The 21,369-nt window shown below is 43.9% G+C and overlaps 1 protein-coding gene across 3 annotated transcripts; it reads right to left on the reverse strand.

The window, feature by feature from the left end:
* Positions 1-530: 530 nt before the first annotated feature.
* On the reverse strand, positions 531-18,711 carry LOC120517357 (tripartite motif-containing protein 65-like). Of its 3 annotated transcripts, none has more exons than XM_039739618.1 (7): positions 18,595-18,711; positions 12,838-13,276; positions 9,323-9,418; positions 8,932-9,165; positions 5,813-5,972; positions 4,697-4,768; positions 531-1,726 (listed from the first exon to the last, which is right to left on the reverse strand). In XM_039739618.1, the coding sequence occupies exons 2-7, from the start codon at positions 13,252-13,254 to the stop codon at positions 1,194-1,196; spliced, it is 1,512 nt and encodes a 503-aa protein (XP_039595552.1). In that variant the 5' UTR covers positions 13,255-13,276; positions 18,595-18,711; the 3' UTR covers positions 531-1,193. The 3 variants fall into 3 exon arrangements, with proteins under 3 accessions (XP_039595552.1, XP_039595554.1, XP_039595553.1); XM_039739620.1 differs by lacking the exon at positions 18,595-18,711 and adding an exon at positions 18,367-18,588; XM_039739619.1 differs by lacking the exon at positions 18,595-18,711 and adding an exon at positions 17,910-18,588.
* Positions 18,712-21,369: the final 2,658 nt, after the last annotated feature.

A 21,369-nucleotide genomic window follows, 5' to 3' on the forward strand; every position in this document is an offset into this window, starting at 1 on the left:
TACAGTATTAAACATATCAATCTTGTCCCCATATTAATCTGAGTTAAACTCCCTCAATCTCTCATACCTTGCAACTCTTCATCTCTCTGTCTCTCTCTCTCTCACTCACTCACATACATATATGGAGGTCAAAGCTGAACACGGTACTCCAGGTGAGGCCTCACTAGTTTGTTAGAACTTCAGCATAACCTCCTTTGACGTGTATGTGATAGTTGCAGTATCCACCATTATTATACTTGGATCCTGGTGGACCACCGCAGCTGCAGGTTTTATTCTGGCCACTTTATTAATAAATAACAAATTACTACTGCACTTTAGATCCACTGGTAAAGAACCCTGGAATGAGCATTATCTCCTGACTCCTTTCACTACCAATTGTCCACCTTCATCGTTATGACAGAACTCGATAGTTTTAATTTGTATAGTTTGAGCATTTTGTTTTTCATTTAGAGGTCCACTATTGTAACACACAAATTCAAGGGAAATTCAAAATTTTTAAGTGTCCCAACTTCAGGCGCTGAGACCATAAAGCACAGTGTTTTAGATTTTTATTAGTAAGGACTGTATTTAACAAAAAGCTGATTTGTTACATCGATTGTGGCTTGCTTTGTCTTTATTTAAACTGCAAGTCAAAGTGCTACTTACAAGGGCTGATTGAGAAGTGATGACTGTTCTGTTCCTCTGGCGGGGAGGAAGACCTGGGAATGTTGTGGAGGTGTTTGAATGGCATATGTTGACGCATGTTAACCTGCAGTTGGACTGCCCACGTTCCACAGCAAGTGGAAGCATCTCATGCATTGTCATGGCGGATGAAGAAGACATTCCTGTGAGACTACCGCGGAGGTGCGTGATTGAATCTTGTATTGAACTTGGTAAGATCAGTAATGATCCTGTTTTTAATGTTACTGCAAGCATACACAAACAGTTAGCCATGTTGCTGTATTTTAGTGGTAGAAGCACTAAGGTCGGTAATGTGCGAGTAAATGGTGAAGCGCATTTGGGGAGGCCATTCACAGTGGTTCATGGATGTTGACATTACCAAGGCTAGCAAACTGTTGCTCGCGTTATGCAAATTGAATGTTAAAGATGATACTTCATAAATGTTCACAACCTTCTGGGATCGTCAGATTCTAATTTAAAAAAAAAAAATCTGCCTCATTAATTCTCAATCAGCCCTTGTAATTGAGTGTTTTTCATTTTAGAGTGACACTCACATCCTCTCCAATCAAGAAAGCAGGATACAGAGGCTCCGTGAAGGCATGATGGAAAGTGTGAAGATGCTTATCTCTCCTCCCATCGCCGTAGAAGGCCAGGGAGCCATCGTGGTAATTCAGGAAGATCCCAATTCTCTTAAATTTCTCTCGATGGGATATTTTATTCTGCTCACCATTGTGCCAGGCAGAATATCTGTCGTCCTCAACTTCTAGACACCAGGAGACTGCATCCATACCCAGCTTCATTTCCATTGTTGCCTTTCTCTCGATGCTCTTGTAGGCAACTCCAATATAAATCCAGGGGTTAGAGAAGTCTGCCTCCCAGTAGTGCCGGCCGTCCTCAAGCTGCTCTTTACAGAGCACCTGCCAGCAGTACTCAAAGCGCTCAGGCTCTTCAGGAAGACCCCCTTTTGATGAAGGTGTGATTAATTTGTGTTCTGCCTTCTGATCATTGTGGGAAATACAAATGTATTTATGGGCTGTTCTGGGGTCAAATGAGAGCGGATGGTAATCTGGAAGAAGAGGGAGGAAAAAACTTTAAGGCAAGGGTGATCAACGTCTGTGGTCTCCATTGTTCACACTGATGTAAGAAGGTTTAAATAGCAAATCAATTTAATGAAGTTAATTAGCAGCAAAAATGGTCACTAATTTTAAGAATGTTTAGAATGAAAACCAATAGCCATTGTGGGCTTCCTGGATCAGAGTTAGGGACCCTGGATTTAAGGCAACCGGGGAGCAGCTTGCCCCAATGGGGTAACCTAAGCAGTCCTTTTAGAAATGGTGATATTATGTACAAGCCATGAAAAGTCGGCAATCCACACACAATTGTACCCAAGGGTGAAGTTGAGAATTTTGCTTTCCAAGCATGTGGCGTTTTGCAACAAGTAAAATTCACACCGTCCTTGAAGTTCCTATCTAGGAGAGTTTCCCTCCACTAGTCCTGTGTGTGGTGGCCTGTCATCGAGTGCTTACAAAGTAAAGCTCTGGGGCACAAATCGCCAGACTTCTCCCCTGTGGGGAGTAGAATTTTTTTTTTTTTTTTTGGAGAAATGTGTTGTGGTTGTTCTGGTAGTACAATGTCTGCTTTGCCAATTACGTTGACATTCAGCGTGATGCTAAAGTGATGTGGCTGAAGAAATGATGTTGGGTACATTTTGTCAATGGTACTTGGAGTGGACATATTCCCTGTCGCAATCCAGAATCTAGAAATGGCATTTGGTAGGTAATGGAAACGGGTGGGCTTGGTATGTAATGTTTTCGTGTGGTGAAAATACTTTGCACTTTACTCTGCAGTAATGTGAATGAGAGCCATAAAATACAATTCATTTGACTGGTGGGCTGTAGATCACCTGTTGTGCAGGGAAATGGGAGTATGAAGGAGGCTTTAAGCAGCAAAATTCACTGCTTTCCACCCCAAAAAATGTTTTGGTACAATTCTGCATTTTGTAATTGTTAAATCCCATGGAAAATTTAATTTTAACGAGTCTCATGAAATCTTAACACAACTTGCCTGTTTTTAGTCATGTTTTCTTTAGTTCTTTAACATCCTATTTGCCTAAAGTCAATTGCTTTTAGACAAACTGCTCACCTCCACCATATGGGAGATTTACAAAAGGCGTTGGCAAGAATTTAGGCAAAGCAGGTGTTCTGTTAGCTAGTAATCTCCTTTCCACTGTGACAGGGCAAATAAACCACGGGACTGTGCAACCAAATGTGTTTACCACACAAGTGTGTTTATACTGATTTTTTTTTTTTTGTGTGAGTGAGTGAAACGAGTCTTGTATTCATTGTAAGCATTAGCAGGATTAAACCTACACAGTAAAAGTGCTGAATACTGTTTGCAGTTATAATATTTAACTATAACGTTCAACGACCCTTTCACATCTGCTTCTCTACCAAAACAGATTACTGGCCCACTAATATGCGAGACCAAATCCTTTATTTTGTGATCAAGGGAGTGTTTAGAAGTAATCTCAAAGTCTGATTTTAATTTGAAAATGGATGCCTTTGGGATGAATTGTGGTTTGATGCCACCACACAGTCTGGACATTTGTACTGTGGTAACGGCTGCCGGCTAACCCCGGACTTGCGATGTCTGTCTGGCTTAGAAAGGCCCTTTTTTGAAGCTAGTAAAATAACTCGTATCCCTGTGCGCGCAAGGACTGCAAGAAGAACCCTTCAAGAAATTCATCCGTCCGTAAAATAAACACTCTGCTTAGTCCAAATTCAGGGTCCTGTTGGTTGGAGCCATTTCTGGCAGCAGTAACGAACCCTGAATCTCTTTAAACCCCCACCAAGGTTGCGTTCCAATCCAATGACCGCCCCCATTTGGCTGTGAGGACATGAACTTTGGTCTGCACCCCAAAGCTACGGTCTTAGATCAGCCATACTAACTGGGCTTCTGATTGAGCCAGTGGCTCTTGTAGGTTGTGGCCCCAGTCCTTTTAAGTTCCACTACTTGATGCCTGTGTCGCGAGTCCTAAATAAAAATGCAGTGTCCAATGGATAAGGTGATTTGTGCTTTCTATTAAAATGAAGTTCTATATTTTAATAGTACAGCAGTAAGCATTGGAGAGACACCCAGTAGAAGGTGGCTGTCTTGGCTACCTTGGTTTTTCAACAAGCTGCTTTCTGAGGAACAGTCAGATTACCTCATTCCCTACTTTAAAAAATAAATAAATAAAACTGATGGCATCACAGAGAGAGTTTCAGGGTGTGGGAATGAAGGAATGATCAGGGACTCCAACTAGAAAGGGATGGAAGTTCTTTAGGATACCAAACCTGCTGAAGGAGGTAGCAGGGAGAGGTCTCTGATTACTGTTCCACCATCCTGAGATGTTCTAGCATTAACAGGGCAAAGGTTGGCTCCTGCTCAATGACCCTGCACCTGGTATTTTTGCACTGGTGAGAGTGCAACAGGCTCAAATCCTTTGCAGGTTCCAACACCTACCTCTTAATCACACCATTAGATTAGTGAAGTGTTTCATGTTTGTTAGATCAAAATGAATTTCACTGTATTTTATACGTATGACTGTACTACTACACTAGTCCTTTTGTAAGGTATACTTCTCATCCCCAGCCATAGTCAACTGCCCTGGGCCAATAGGGACTCCTCACTCGGAGTAAATTGCATGTCTTTGGAATGGGGCAGGAACACTCGCACAAGCTACAGGAGAATGTGCAAACGCCAACACAGACTGCTGCTAGGTGAGAATTTGAACGCAGTCTCCTGGAGTTACATGGATGCCCCATGAAATCACACCTGTGGTAACTCTAGGACTGCAGTCTTCCACGAGGAATGGGGAATTCTGTTGCTCTACGCAATGCGAGAGCACCTTTTTAGACTCAAGTTTGCTGGCTCACATCCCAGGTGAGGTGCTACTAGCTGGTGCCAAAGAGTGAATTTCCATACGGAGACCACCCTTTCACTTTGTACTGTAGTTAAAAAGCTGCTAAGAGTGTAGATGATGGAGAAGACTTACACGGCCTAAAGACTTCAGCCTCAGCCGCACTGGTCCTGGTGGTATGACTTGAAGGAGGTCCCTCTGCCCCATCTGTAAAAATCAAACCGTTACTATAAATGACAACAGATTTTTAGGCATCCTTCCACCTCCTGGACCTATAATCTCTAGTTGCAGTTTAGTTTTCAAACTGGTGGTGTTTCTATCCGGTCATTTTTGTGCCAAGTACATTGATAGTGATGTTGTAATATTAATTCCAATTGTATCCTGCCCTAAAAGGGATTATTTTATAATGCGGAGACTTCTAAAAATCCTTTTTTTTTTTTATAAATATAACCTGTCAATGTCCTTTTGGAGAAGACATTCATAGGTAAATCCTAGGGAAGGTTCAACCAGAATTGCCACTCCTTTTGCTGCACTGTGTTAAGCCTTTTCTAAGCCTTGAATTCTTTCTGGCAGAATGATCTCCCATCATCCATTGCCTTGTCATGGCTCATCTTTTAGAATATCAAGTCTGTGCTCCAGGATTCCCAATCATCTAATACTTAGTTTATTTTTGTCCATCTCTTCTATTTCACCCGATTTGTGCTTCAGGTTTATCCATTTAACCTCTCTGTCACTTCTGCTCCTTTAAATATTCTTAAAACAATCTCGCGCTCTCTCCCTCCTCCTCATATTGCTTTCCTTATCCTTGACTTTTTTCACATGTGCTCTCTCTCAGCCCAATCTACCAAAGGTTGTTCCAAACTTTCATGGACCTCTCCATGAAATCTTTCTTGAACTCTTGGCATCGAGGGTTAATGGAGCATCGGGCTTGCTCCACCATCAGGGAAGGGCTAATGGAGTAACTGGCTCCAGCATTCGGGAGTGACTTTTGGTCACCAAGTTCATGGGTTATGGGTGATCTGGTGGCTAGTTATGGTGAACTCCTCCATCTTCTGTTTCTTATCAGCTTGGCTGTAGGCTTGCTGTCCATTGCGATTAGTCATGCAGGCTTCAGTTATTTGTTTTTGGTCCTCGCAGGGTTGGGGTGTTTTTATTATCTAATTTCATACATCCATTTTTTCTTTTAATATTTTGCTTATTCTCTTCAATGACAATTTGTTCACAAAAAAAAGTATGTAATAGAAGTCTTACCTTTTGTTTCTTGGCTCTCCTCAGACATTGTTGTTTTCTCCAACGCTCCAGTCAGCCCTAATATTCGGGATAGTAAATTAGTCACTTCATCCAACTTCATATCCATTTCAAATGGAACATCCGACCTCTCCATTTGTGGCTGCTCAATGGATTGGGCCTCCTGTATAACATGACCGAAAATCGGAAGCGGTTTGAAGCGGATGGTGAAATGGACATTTACAACTCAAGAGCTTATTCCCATTCCTCAGATTTCCACATGCTTAGTCTACCTGACACTATAAATGTTGAAGTCATCATGTACAGAGGATAATGAAATTCTTGCTGTCAAGTCTAAGCAACTTGCAGCACGTCATCACTCTCTGATGCTATGATGTGTTAAAATGCTGCCCTGCCCATGATTTGGTAGAAATAGAAAATCGGCTTACCTGACGTACTCCTTACCGCTGTATCTGTGCTCTCAATCCCTGAAACCTTGTACGGAAAAACTCTGAATGACTAAGGTTGGAGGTAGTAGGAATGGGGAGTGCAAAGTAAGATGCACAGAGTGAAATTGCAACTGCTGTAAATTCTGGTATTTTTTCTGATGTTTTCAAATGGGAAGTTGATTTAGAACTAGCTAAATCTTTACAGACATGGACCTGGCTAGGCTTCAGAATTCCCAAGGTTATATAGGGACCACAATGGGGAGTACAAGACAAGGGTGGTAGTTGGTTCCTTACTAGCACCCAGTGCTGCCGGTATTGGCCGAAGAAAGCATTATAAAAGAGTGCCGGACAAAAGGAACAATAGGTGAGAAGACCTTCAGTGACAAACCCCTTAGTGGCTACTCCAGCTACTGTCCACTGTGATGTCATTCAGGGGTCTGTGCCTGGAGGTGGAAGTGATGTAGGTTTGGATGGACCATCAACTGTTTTTGAAGTGGAAGTAACATTAATATCCAACACCCTCGAAGGCCATTCCTTCTTTTACCACATTTTTCCAATTGTTCAAAGCAACAGGGCCCCTTTTTTCTGTCTCTGGAATTTAATTCCATGTATTATAAAAGTGAAGCAAAAATGTACCTGCCTATTAATGTTCTCTCATCTTAATGTTCTCTCGTCTTCCCACCCGCTTGTTTTGGTGAGGGTTGCACCTTCTGTTGGAATGTATTTTATAATGCGCATATTCATTTTTCATTCCAACAGATAAAGGTCTAGCGTTCTACTCTGTCATCTACTTTGTCCTTTATTTTCGGCCCCAGGTGTAGTTAAATCTCATGCTCACGGGACATACAAGTGTCTCTCAGAAAATCACGTCTCGTCTCCCTCCAGGATTTTTTTTTTTTTTTTTTTGTAATAGATGCGAGTCAACATGTGTAATATTTGTATAAGGAAAGTGCACATTAACGCTTAAAGTGAGGGACTGCACATATTTTAATAAGAGACTCTCTTGATTGGCACTATTAATTGTACTTGCTGTAAACACTGTTATCTCACAAGCACTCAAGATACCCAAGGGATTGATTGTGCTGAGGCCGAGGGCACCACAAGTCCATTAAACGTTATAATGATCTGCCATCTTTAATGTAACCTTTTTTTCTGGATATCCCTCGTACAACAGCTGTTAAAAATCGAAAAATGAATATATTTCAACCAAATTTACAGGGTATGTTCCAAAATATGTGTTTATTTCCCAACATAATCGCCGTCAACTTCGATGCACTTCTTCAGCCTGGGCACCAGCTTTTTTATACCCTCGTCGAATACGCTCCGCTCCACCTCCGAAAGCCACTTCTCCACTGTCTCCTTCACCTCCTCATCGTTGCAAAAACGTTTCCCACCCAAGAATTCTTTCCATAAGTTTCCACAAGCTGACGATGGATCTCGGCCGCGGATTCGCGACGCAAAGTGAGGAACTTGATGACCGAACGAATCTCGCATCGGCGGTAGGTGGAGCAAACAGCCTCAGCAGAGGTTGACGAACTCGCTTGCTGTGATGACATTTTTACAACTGACTGACGCGGTCCCGGGCTTATTTTGACCGTTAGGACCCCCCTACACGCAGGTATGCTAACCTTTGGGGGAAAAAAAAAAATTCCCTGCATCCTCCAGGGCACTTGTAGCCTTTTTTTTTCTGGATATCCCTCGTAGCTAAGTGAGTGCAGGAATAAAGCGTGAAAATAAACGGCAAATTCATTTAACAGTTACAGAGTTACAAGAGTTTCAGACCCCCACAGTCCGAATACAAGTGTGACAGCCAGTGGGCTCCACTGGGATTGGTGCTTCCACTATGCTCCACCCCCCCCCCATTTAATATTTTCTATGTTGGGTTATACTGTCCGTTGATATACCATCTGTTAGAATGAAAAATGCAATACTTTTTTTTAGTAAACCAGGAAAATGCCTTGGAATTGGCATGTCCAGAATGACACCCTTGATTTGGTGTGTCACTAGAAAGACCCCCAACCTAAGTGTGGATAAATTGCAGCTATGAAGGGTCTGCTGCAATGCTGTTCAGAGGCTCTCCAATGGGCCTCAGGGGAGCTAATGTGCGCCAGGGAAACGACCCCCACATTATCATACAGCCATCACTGGCAATTTTAGATTGAGACTTCAGCACAGATTTTCAATCATCATTGAGTGGTACATTGAAAAAGCTTGGGTTTCATATTTCTTGAAAATAATTAGCTGTAGGCCCACCGCAGACAAAAAAATAATAGAACTTTTTATTTTATCACTCGATTCGGCTGTTTATAAAGGCCACTACAAGCCAATGTGGACTTTTGTTTTCAACTACGTGATACTGTAAAAAGTTATTAAACGCGTGTTTTATGTATCTCAGTAACACATGTAATTAGGTTGTATTACTGCTGTTATTTTTGAATGTGATTGAGTGTTAAGAATATAGAAAGGAGCATTTTTTAAAATGCTCCAACTTACAAAACCGTTAAGGAATGTTGTGCAATACATACATTCTCTTACTCCTCATGTCTTGGTTTGTGCATTAAACCCTCCCAACGCCTCGCATCCCCTCTCTTCCCTAGAAACATATTGAAATCCTGAATCGCTGGTCCAGCTGAACAATGTCGCAATAAAAGAAAAGGTGGCTGACCACCTAAATAAAACGCGCTTGCAACCTACCTGAATGAAATGAACGTCATCTTGGGTTTGGAACAGAGCGTTCGTCTTGACGTGATAAGCCCTCATTGCCTCTGCGTACTCCTCCAGCTGCTGCAGCTGCATCTGCTCCTGGGCGGACAGGCGTTGGCCCTCGCCCTCGATAAGCTTTTCTGTACTTTGCCGGCTTTTTTCTAAGCTCTGTAGCAGATGGTTAAATTTGTCCAAAATCCATTTTGTTTTCTGTTCTGTCAAATTCTAGGACAGCAGGAATACAAACGCAAGTTAAAAAGGACTTGGAAAGTGGACTCATGTATTAGACGAGGCGACTGTGAGTTTATCGGCCTTTACGCCAGAAGGAAACGATGAGGTGACTGGCTAAAAGTTAACCAACTTTATAAGTGTTAAGACCAACCCTTCTTTTGTCCATGTTGCTCTGGAGCTCTGTAATTTTCTGTTCTGTCCGCTGTTTCTGGTGGTCCACTTCTTTGCTTTGCTTCATGAGTTTTTGCTGTAATGGAAAAATGTTAAGTTGAACGTGGAAATCTACAACTGGATTAAGTGGGCTGTAGTTCACCCATTCTCTCCCTCTCCCTCTCCCTCCATGTTCCCTGAACAATTAAGGGAAACGGATGATGTCCCTCATGTAGCCTGTTCCATATTCACAAGGAAACTACAGAAGATCAATTTGAGATGTGAACGCCTGTATGGTGGTACAGGGTGGCGCACGAAAAACCAAACCATCTCCGACATCGATGTACGTTTCTTAGCCCGCACACAAAACGAGCAACGGGGCCCGATGGTGTGTGTTTTTTTTTGTTTTTTTTGCAGTTTGCAACTGACCCAGTCTTACGCCACTTCTTCACCAACTCGTGAATACTGCTCTTTGCTGATAGGTTTACACCAGGAAACATCTGTGCGAAAATGTCCCGCGTTTCCTTAAAAGAACCGCTAGACGCATACGCCTCCACTATTCCAATCCTCTGTTGCAGAGAATACATCTTCCGGATCTCTTTCACGCACATCTGTACCCACTGGCACACAGCTTCCTTACTAGTGCATACAGACATATATACATTATATGTGACATTCCAGCAGATGGCCCATCACAAACCATTTTAGTAGTGCATTTTTTTATTACAAATGTTAGTGTTGCGCCATTTGTTGGAATGAAAAGTGCAATGCATTTTATTACTACATGCAGTGTTGTGCGAGTTAACACGTCTCAAGAACTCACTCAAAGTTCAGTTCACACAGATTAAAATGAATACATTCACGTTCAGAGTTCACCATTTCAATTTTGAAGTAGTTTTTAAGGAGTGAGAATAAACGACCCAGGAGTTTACTTTTTTCAATTTTGCAGGCCCTATATTAGGCTATTACAGTGTTTTTGAGTAAAATACAATAATTACGAAGTCTGTTTTTATTTAAATGCACTTTGAGTTATACCCAGCAACAAACACGTATGGCCATATATGCCAATATCCTCCGGTTCAAAAAAGAAATTAATAGGCGCAAGTATCCATATAAATTACTGCTCTGTTTCCAACTGTGTGACACAAATGGCGACTGTGGAGCCAGCGTGTAGGTGAACTAACCTGTTACTCTGCCGGTCAAAATTTGATTCACATATTGCATGTGCAACAAGGAAAAATATAAAGTGACCTCTCAAAGTACAATGCTTTCCTAAAAGTGGAGTTTCACCACATGCTCATGTCCGCAGGGGGTGCAGCTTAAGCACAAGCAGGCAGACACAGACAGCACCAAAATGATTTTACGTTCTCTACGAATACAAATAAATGGCAAAAAATTCATATGAAATATTTGTAAAAATCCACTATTTGTGCTTATCTGAATACCGTATTCAGATTCCGCTCCACCCATACATTACAGGGTAAGGCAAAATGTTGAATGTGGACCTAAACCAGATCCAGACTGTCACATAAAACTGAACTAGCTCTCGTTCAAGTTCTTCACTTGCAAATATGTTAGTTAATTTCACTGTTCTTAGAAAATGAGCTTGTTCAATTAATGTGCTCTTCTGAACCAGTTCATGCACGACACTGACTCCATGCATGTTGTGTTGTAAATGTTAAAGCTGAATGCACGGAGGTCTACATTGGTTAGTTAAATTTAAACCTGTATTGGGGTGGGTGGGTAGCACAGTCTCTCTCTCTCTCTCTCTCTCTCTCTCGGAATGGAAAAACCATTCGTGATCTTCTCGAAAGACATTTTAAAGACCCGCGAAAAGACTGGCCACCGAGCGTCTCGCGGGGACCGTAAACATGAGACTTGGTGCCAAGAGATTGTCCCAGGGCAGTTTCGCGGGGACGTGGAACATCAGAGTCTTACAAGACACGCCCCTCTTATCAAATAAGAGCCCGGACAGCCAGCAAAACGTTCAGTCACGTAAAGTCACGTGGCACACACACAGCCTGTGCTCTCCGCAAAGAAGAAAGAGCAGCGCGGAGAAGAGAGACCCAAGGCGCGATACACATGCAGAGAAAGATACAGAACATGAAAGCAGTAACAGTCGAAAGTATTGTAGCGTCCCAGCCAAGCTGAAGCCTTTTTTGTTTTAAGTGACTGTTCGGTCCGATCGAGGGAGGACTGAGAGCTGTGTGCTGATTGATGCGGTAAGGGGGGGGCGAGACTCGTGGGAGGAGGGGTTGGAGAAGGTGCTAGAAAGTTGTGTTTGGGGTTACACAGTCGACGATTGTTAAAGTAGAACTTTTGTGACACTTATTATGTCAGTCGCTACAGTATCAAAAAAAAGATAGCACAGATCACATTAACGCAAACAAAAGGAAATTAGTTTTAAGTCAGAGAATTTCAAAAACGGGGCTTAACTCGCATGCATTTATTGGTTACTTCGCCAAAAAAATGATTAACTGCTGATGATGATCATTTTGTCTGTGCTAAAATTCCAAACCGAGAAACCTGTCCTGAATTAGGGTACAAAGTCATTAAACAAGTCTCGCAGACCTCATTTAAAAGATTCAGCCTATTGGGACACGAAAGATTCCAAATGTTGTTTTTACAGAAGTTCTGAAATAAAAGTGAAACTAATAAAATAGCAACAATTCAAAGAAAGAAAAAAAAAAATCTTAAAACTGTGTATCCGGAAAACCAAACACGGGGTTTGGCGAGCGAAGCGAACTGGGGACAAAGCAAACCCCTAGTAATATAAAAAACTAAAGTGTGACTGTTTATCATACAATTACTTGTGAACAGCTGTGACTAGATCCTTCATTAAAAGCTTATAACCTGATTATGTTCTGGAAATTCAGAGAGTTTTCAGTAGCGACCACCTCTGCAGAGGTGCCGGTGCTCGTGGGTGTATTACGGCAAAGTGAGCCCTGAACCAAGTGACATGGTTGAAGGACAAATAGTGGGGACATCTGCTGAGCATGGCACGAATTGCAGATTACGTGACGAACAACACTAGGAAGGAGAGCAACGGCGACATTGACTGAGCATCAAGTGTGAGATGAGATGCAGAATGCAGGAATGAGAGAGATGAAGAAATGCAGGGTGACAATCGAGAAGATCATTGAGGACCTGCTCAGAATTCCCAACTAAGTGCGAGTTCTTACGTGTGTAAGCATCTCCTTTACGTGTAGTCTTTGCTTAGTAACAGGGTTGCAGGTCACGACTCTAAAGGCTCCCTTCTCCACGTTTTATGAAAGCAACATCCTATTTTAAAATCTAATGTTGTTCTTGCTCAGCGGACATTGAACTTGATTAAACATACATAAAGTACAACGAAGTGACCCGTGCTTTCGTGTTTATGTAAAAATGGTTGCAAAATCGGCTGAATGGCAGCAATCTTTTCCTGCTTCTGACGGGCCTACTTGCTGTGCTCAGCCTTGGGTTTGTTTTTCAATTTCCCCCACCCCTGACCCCATTACAACAAGGCCTCCACCTCACCTCCATTATTTTCTTTGCTTCTTCGACCGTCATTTTCTTGTGCGCTTCACACTGCTGGATGCTGCATATGCTGCAGATGCAAATTCGGTGGGTCTTGCAGTACAGGTCCAGCTCTTTGTGATGGCGTTCGCACAGTCTGGTGCTTTGGCTCGGTAACCCTGTGGGAGATGAGGGCACGCCGGCATCTCCAGCCAGGATCATTTCCGCCATTTCAGAAAGTTCCCCATTCCTGTTGAGAATGGGCTTTTCGTCAAACTCCTTTCGGCACTTTGGGCATTCGTATTTCTTTTTTTCCTCGCCCTGCCAGTGTCGCTCGATGCATTCTTGGCAAAAGTTGTGCCCGCAGGGAATGGTCACTGCGTTACGGAACAGCTCCAAACATATGGCACACTTCAGGTTCTCGAGCATTCGATTCATCTCTTCGGCTTGCTACTGCTGCCTAAATAGGAAAAGGGCAGACTGTTAGAAAACTTGTGATGAAGCCATACTGCTGTTGTAGAAGTGCCGCCATTGCTACATGGGCACAAATAGGCATCGGTGATGTCGCTGGCGACAGATTCACTCCAGCTGAATGTGTACACACATGCACATCCTATGTTTATCTGCTGTTGTGAAGCCCAGGGGCGCTCCAGCTGCACCAACCCCAACCCAGACAAGCAGAGACACCAGTGTGCCACACAACACACATTTATTCAGGGGGTAGCGCTTTTCTTTGATCCCCACAGCAGCACAACACAAATAAACAGCACCAAAACCTGGTCGTTTTCTTCCGTTTTTCTCCGTCCACCTCCTCCCAACTCTGGCTCCCCAAGTATTTGGTGGTCTTTTTTATAGGACACCCGGAAGGACTCCAGGTGCCCAATGAGCTTCTTCCGGCAACACTTCCGCAACACACCCTGAAGTGCTGCTAAATAGGACTTGGGAAACGTCCTGGCCACCCCTTTGCGGTGGCCACAGGCCGCATCAGGGTTGAGCTTTCATGCTTCAAAACCGTGGCCCTGCTGCAAGCCCGGGGGGCTGCCCTCTAGCATTCGGAGGGAGATGATGTCCTGAATAAACTCTCTCTTCCCCTGGTCCTTCCACTATCGCGGTGTTCCAGCAGGCGGGTAAGGGCCCCGGCAGTCGGCCACACTCTACACATCATATACACAGAACTAGGCAAGAGCCCTAAGCACTCAGTAAAACATGCTGTCAAGCAGGAAAGCTCTTTTAAAAATCATTCCGAGAAACTTTTTTAATTTTAAAAACTTCCTAGAAAGTGTAACAAACAGAAAGTAACATTGTTGATCTCAGCATTTGGAGTTTCCACCCTTTTAATGGTTGCAGTTTCAGCAGGGCCCTCTACTGCTTCTTGTTCACTGCAGATTTTGACCGTCTTCCTTGTAATCCCAGGCTCGATTGACATTGAGCTCTGTGGTGGGCACCTGGATTGCAGGATTCCCTGTTTTATGTTTTTTTTTTTTCTTTTGGCAGTGTGTTTGAGGTCTTTATCACACTCCAGAATGAAGTTTGTGCCGATCAGATACCTACCCGATAGAGAAGAGTCCACCTGTAGTTCTTAGTACTGAGGGGACCATCCGTTTGGAACAAGTGACCAACTCCATTTGCAGAAATGCAGCCCCAAACCTGCAGAGAGTCCCCGTTGTGCTTCACTGTTGCCTGCAGGTATTCATCCACATTCTGTTAGTAAAAAATGTCACATTTTTTGACTCCCAAATCCTTGTGTTTTCAGCATTATTTCCACCTCTGAACAAATGGGCTGCCCTTTGTCACCGATTGTGTTCATAACTTTTATGGACAGAATTTCTAGGCACAGCCAGGGTGTTGAAGGGGTCCGGTTTGGTGGACTCAGGATTGGGTCACTGCTTTTTGCAGATGATGTTGTCCTGTTTGCTTCATCAGAGCGTGATCTTCAGCTCTCTCTGGATCGGTTCGCAGCTGAGTGTGAAGCGGCTGGGATGAGAATCGGCACCTCCAAATCCGAGAGCATGGTCCTCGGCCGGAAAAGGGTGGAGTGCCCTCTCAGGGTTGGGGGAGAGATCCTGCCCCAAGTTGAGGAGTTCAAGTATCTCGGGGTCTTGTTCACGAGTGAGGGAAGAATGGAGCGTGAGATCGACAGGCGGATCGGTGCGGCATCCGCAGTGATGCGGGCTCTATATCAGTCTGTCGTGGTGAAAAAGGAGCTGAGCCGTAAGGCAAAGCTCTCAATTTACCAGTCGATCTACGTTCCTACCCTCACCTATGGTCATGAGCTGTAGGTAGTGAGCGAAAGAACGAGATCGCGAATACAAGCGGCTGAAATGAGTTTCCTCCGCAGGGTGTCTGGGCTTTCCCTTAAAGATAGGGTGAGAAGCTCAGTCATCCGGGAAGGGCTCAGAGTAGAGCCGCTGCTCCTCCACATCGAGAGGAGTCAGATGAGGTGGCTCGGGCATCTGATCAGGATGCCTCCTGGACGCCTCCCTGGTGAGGTGTTCTGGGCACATCCAACCGGGAGGAGGCCCCGGGGAAGACCCAGGACACGCTGGAGGGACTATGTCTCTCGGATGGCCTGGGAACGCCTCGGGATTCCCCCAGAAGAGCTGGAAGAAGTGGCCGGGGAGAGGGAAGTCTGGGCTTCTCTGCTTAAGCTGCTGCCCCCGCGACCCGACCTCGGATAAGCGGAAGAGGATGGATGGATGGATGAACAAATGTTTTCTCCGGACTGTAGTCAAGCGTGCCGAAGTCCCAGTGGTTTCTGCCAGTTCTGAGCTAATATCCGTGCAGCTGAACGTCTTCCAGTTTGTCACGCAGAGGAAGCTCGATGCATTTCTTATTTGCTCCACGCTCCTCGGCTTTGCCCATTTTTGTTTGTGCTTCTGTAGGATGGCACCTCTGGTGACGCCCGTCTGCTTGGCAGAGACCTTGAGGAATGCAGGATGGGCACCTTGAGTGTAGTCACTATGCTTGCTCACTTTTGCTGTGCCGGATACACGACTCTCGGCTTGTTTTGATTTGATTCTCATTCACTCTTTATTCTGTATTGAAAACCGTCTTCTTTTTTAATTATGCGTCTTAAATGTGTTCTCAGGCTTAGCGTATGGAAACGGGACAATGGCACAAGCCATCATAAATATCAGTGGGCTGATCAGAGGGGACCCATGATCAATGCCCACCCCCGGAATAGCAGTATATGTTACCCCTAGAAACAAATCGAATGAATCTATTCATCCATCCATCCATTTTCTAACCCATCCATCCATCCATTTTCTAACCCATCCATCCATCCATTTTCTAACCCGCTGAATCCAAATACAGGGTCACGGGGGTCTGCTGGAGCCAATCCCAGCCAACACAGGGCACAAGGCAGGAAACAATCCTGGGCAGGGTGCCAACCCACCGCAGGACACACACAAACACCAAACACACACTAGGGCCAATTTAGAATCGCCAATCCACCTAACCTGCATGTCTTTGGATCGTGGGAGGAAACCGGAGCGCCCGGAGGAAACCCACGCAGACACGGGGAGAACATGCAAACTCCACTGCAAAAGAATTGATTTAGTAAAGTGAATTGAAATGCTTATTTTTCCTCTTCCTTTTCATCTTTTCCCACTTCTACGTGTGTCGTTGTGCCTGATCAACCTTCTGCCTAAAGCTCAGCCCTGCACCTCCTCTTTACCTTATCCACCCACCTCTGCTTTAGCCTCCCCCTGGACTTCCATTCCTATCACTCTTTTGCCTGCATATCCCTTGTCTCCACTTCAACCTCCTTTCCGGCATTTTCTTAGACGTCTCTCCTACTTTTGTTGTACCTCTGATAGTCTTTCTTATTCTGTCCTCCTCCTTTTTTTTTTTTTTTGTAATTCCTCACATCCATCTCGACGTCCTCGTTTCTGCCACATCTAACTTCTCCTGCTGTTAGCCCCCCTTTGACTTGCCCATGTCTCCGCTCCATACATCACTGCTGGTCTTGCCACCATCTTCATAACTTTGCCTTTAACTTTCCCCTCAATTCTTAGGTCACACAATACTCCTGATACTTTTCTTCCAATTGTTCCATCCACACTGCACTCCATGGAGTATCTGCAGGCAATTCTCCATCCTGGTCTACCACTGATCCTCGGTATTTAAATTTATGCACTCTTTTCAGTAGCCCACCCCCGCAGGCTGACATCTGAATCCTGGTCTTCATGTCTTGTCTTCCTATTTCTCTCCAGCCCTCTGTCTTCCTAAGCCCTTCTCCATTCTTCCAACTCCCTCTCTGCTGCCATTTTTCAGTTAACTACACAACTGCAATGTCATCAACAAAAAGCCTACACCATGGGGATTGGTCTTTTATCCCAACAGTTGAGTCGGCACACCCATAACCATATTGGAGGTAGCAGACCTCCTCGAACTGGGGGTCTTATCAGTTATCCTTCTATATAAAAGCAGTCGGGATTGTCCTTCCGTCCCGTGAGTGCTACGCAGGTGCGGAGTTTCACACACGCCCCGTCCGTTTTGCAATGCATGATGGGATTTGTAGTTTCGTTTTTCCAGGTAAAAGATGATTTTCTACTCCAGACTGTGCGATTTCTTCTTCTCCTTTCTTACTATATAAAAGCGGTCGGGATTGTCCTTCCGTCCCGTGAGTGGAAAGCGTAGCGGTATTCTGCTTATCACAGACTTACTACTTGCAGCTTGCGGTACGAAGCGACATGATGTGAGCAGAGTTCTGGTGCTGTCATCGTTCCCTTGCTTTTGTGCGCGATGCGCTGGAAAAATAGACAAAATTATGTCTCTGGAAATAATTAATGTTGATGGAGTACAAATGCCTCACCATGTAGTAAATATCAGGGGGGTTCAAAAGGGCGACCTCAATATAGAAAAAAAAGTTGAAATTTCATCACAAAAATAACAGAAAGTACGAGTATTAAAGTAATACCGCTCAAATGCAATATAACCAAATTAATGAGTTTGTATAAAATTCAAATTGATGTACATATTGAATTGCCTTAAGAAGTGGTCAACTTAAAAGTCAGTCGCCTTACAAGGCGGGTCAGCCTAGTATATAATAAAACCGAGCCCTCCCTCATATCCTGGCCAGTCCTCACCTACTTCTCTGGTCCTCCTTTTCCGCACCTCCAGACCTCTTGATGTTGCACCTTCACCTCCAAATCGCACAACACCAAATGCAAACTTTTTTCTCGATGCTTCTCTATCAGCTGTCTCAAAGCAGACCGCATTCGTCGTTCCTCTCTCTGGCATAAAACCAAAGTCTGCTCCTCCCCTGCGCCGATCTCTTCCTTAAACCTTCTCTCTAGAATCCTTTCGCAAATCCTTCACTGTGTGGGGCATCATCTTTACCCCTCCATAGTTTCCACACTTGGGTACGTTTGCCAGCCTGTTTTAAATGAGTTGGTATACAGTTAGAATTGGAAATGCCCTTTCCATCTGTACACGAACGACTTGAAAGCAGCCTGGCAGGCGCGCCCCCGATTCAAAAGCTTGCGTTGTTTCTACGCTGCTCCTTATTCTTTTAATTCGCTTCTTTACGAGGGCTGCACACACCTGCTTCACCACCGACGCGTCGTTCCGATCGTTTCCTTTCCACCGGCCCGCAGACTTTGTGGCGTGATCTCCGAGCTCGTGACAGAGCCGCCCGTTCATAACCGCAGTCGCACATTCCTGACGAGACTCTTTTTGACACCCGGACTGTGGCGTGCATTACAAATCTGCATAGTGCGCTTCGTAAATGACGCCTTGAAAACGGGTAAAGTGACATTGGAACTGCCCTACCTCATAATGACAGAAGAAAGTTGGCAGATGTCGAGCCGAGGAAGCTGCCCGATGAGAAGCCAGCGCTGCTTTTCCTGTTTGGTTCTGCACTGAATGCGCGTCAGTCGCAATTAAAGGCGCAGGGCGCTCGTATTGCACGGGGTGACGCCAGCAGTGTTGTACATAAATTAGTGCAGAAGAACGCCTTCATTTGAACAAGATCGGTGTTCTAAGAACGGTGAACTTAACGTAAAGTATTTGCAAGTGAACAACTTGAACGTGAGCGAGTTCAGTTTTATGTGACATTAAGAGGCGCTGTCTGTGTCAACAACAACATTTATTTATAGAGCACATTTTCATACAAAAAGTAGCTCAAAGTGTTTTACATAATGAAGAATATAAAAATAAGACACAATAAGAAAATTAAAATAAGTCAACATTAATTAACATAGAATAAGAGTAAGGTCCAATAGCCAGGGTGGACAGAAAAAACAAAAAAAAAAAACTCCAGTTGGCTGGTGGAAAAAAATTAAAATCTGTAGGGATTCCAGACCATGAAGACCACCCAGTCCCCTCTGGACATTCTACTAACATAAATGAAACGGTCCTCTTTGGATTTAGCGTTCTCACGGAAAGACTTGATGATGATGGTCACGTAGGCTTCTGGCTTTTAGTCCATCAATTTTGGAGCATCATGATGCTTTGAGTTGGTGGAGGTGGCGCAGGCCGTCACCACAAAGAAACCGGAAAAAGAAACAGAAGATAGAGTTGGGGTCAGTATGGATTTTAGAGCCACTGTGAATAGTTATTGTGATGAATTGAACATACAGAGTATCTGTATTAAGTTAAAGTGAAGTTATAAAAAGGCCATGTTAAAGTAATATGGTTTCAGCAGCTTAAGCTGCACCCCTTCTGACACGAGCACACGGTGAAGCTCCCCCTTCCGCTTTTAAGAAAACTTTGTCCATCGCGAGGCCACTTTTTATTTTTCCCCATTGGACATGCAATATGTGATGTGAATGTTGACCGACCGCGTAACACATGGGTGTCAAACTCCAGGCCCGGAGGGCCGCAGTGGCTGCAGGTTTTCATTCTAAGCCTTTTCCTAATCGGTGACCAGTTTTTGCTGCCAATTAAATTATTTTGCCATAGTTTTCATTGACGAGACTCAGGCCCCATAGTTGTCTCTTTTTCCTTAATTAGTAGCCAAACAATAAGGTGACACAAAACGAGCCGCCACATGAGCTGAAAATAAAGGTGAAGGTCTCAGTAAGGTTGATCTCTCGGGTCACCAAAACATTTTGACATTGGTGTTCTTTGAAAAAACAGAAAAATCAACGGTTTGGGAAATGTCTGCTGTGGCAGAATGAGAGCAGCAACAAGCCATGGAATTAAATAACGGGTTTACTCAACAGCAAGAATCAGCTTCTCATTAAGAAGCAGAATTAAGAAGAATTGGTTGGAGTTTGAAATCCCAGTTTAGCTGGTCATCTGTTGGCTTGTTTCACATCTTATTTCTGTTTGGCTACCATTTAATGAAGAAAGGAATAAACACAGAGGACTGACTGCTTAAAAAGAAAGCTATTAAAATGAAGGGGAAAGCAGTTAATTAGCCGTGAAAACTGATCGTTGATTAGGAAAAGGGGTTAGAATGAAAACCTGCAGCCACCGCGGCCCTCCAGGCCTGGAGAACTGGTTAGTTCACCTGCCTGCTGGCTCCACAGTCACCATGTGCGTCACACGGTTGGAAACAGAGCGGTAATTTATATGGATACTTGCACCTATTTTAATCTTTTTTTTTTTTTGACCTGGAGGATATTAACATATATGGCTACACATGTTTGTTGCTGGGTATAACTCAAAGTGTATTTAAATAAAAAAAAGTCATCCTAATTATTGTATTTTATTCAAAAACACTGTAATAGCCTAATATAAGGCCTGCAAAATTGAAAAAAGTAAACTCGTAGGTCATTCTCACTCCTTAAATACAAAATGAACTGCACATGAACGAGTTCAAAATTGAAATATGAATATTGAACTATGAACGTGAATTTATTAGTTTTAATCCGAGTGACCTGAACTTTGAGCGAGTTCTTGGGAGGTGTGAACTTGCACAACACTGAGCACCACCGCCTTCACCATACGAAGAGATTGTGTTCATTTTGTAAAGTCTTTCTTTTTTTTAATTATTTCAAGAAAATAACGTTGCATACATTCAAGTCGAACTTGTACAATAAATTACATTTTGGTGCCACCCTTTGTTCAGTTTGATTATGGAAGTTGAAGCAGGAATGCAAAAAAAAAACGTAACCCGGTGGCAGGATTGGCACTCCAGCCACTGAACAAACCTCACGCTCTTCAGTGTGGTGCTGAGGTGTCACCCGATCTCAATCCGGGTGGTCCGTCGTGCGGTGGGTATGGCAATGCGCAGTAAAACCGCACATGCTCCCAACCGCGCTCTCTCTCTCTCTAACAGGGGTGTCCAACTCCGGTCCTGGTGGGCCGCAGTGGCCACAGGTTTTCATTCCAACCATCTTTTGAATTAGTGAGCTGTTTTTGCTGCTGATGAACTTGCTTTAATTGACGTGTCTCAGACCCCTTAATTGAGCAGCCAAACAATAATGAGACGCAAAACAAGCCGCCACACGACCTAAACCTGAAAATCAAGAATGTGAAGGGCCTCAGTCATGTTGGTCTGCGCAGGTCACCAAAAAATCAACCGTCTGCTGTGGCAGAATGAGAGGAGCAACAAGTCCTGATATTCAATAATGGCTTCCCATTAAGAAATTGGTTGCC

The sequence above is a fragment of the Polypterus senegalus genome, chromosome 17, assembly GCF_016835505.1.
Source record: "Polypterus senegalus isolate Bchr_013 chromosome 17, ASM1683550v1, whole genome shotgun sequence".
In the NCBI taxonomy this organism is placed as follows: Eukaryota; Metazoa; Chordata; class Cladistia; order Polypteriformes; family Polypteridae; genus Polypterus; species Polypterus senegalus.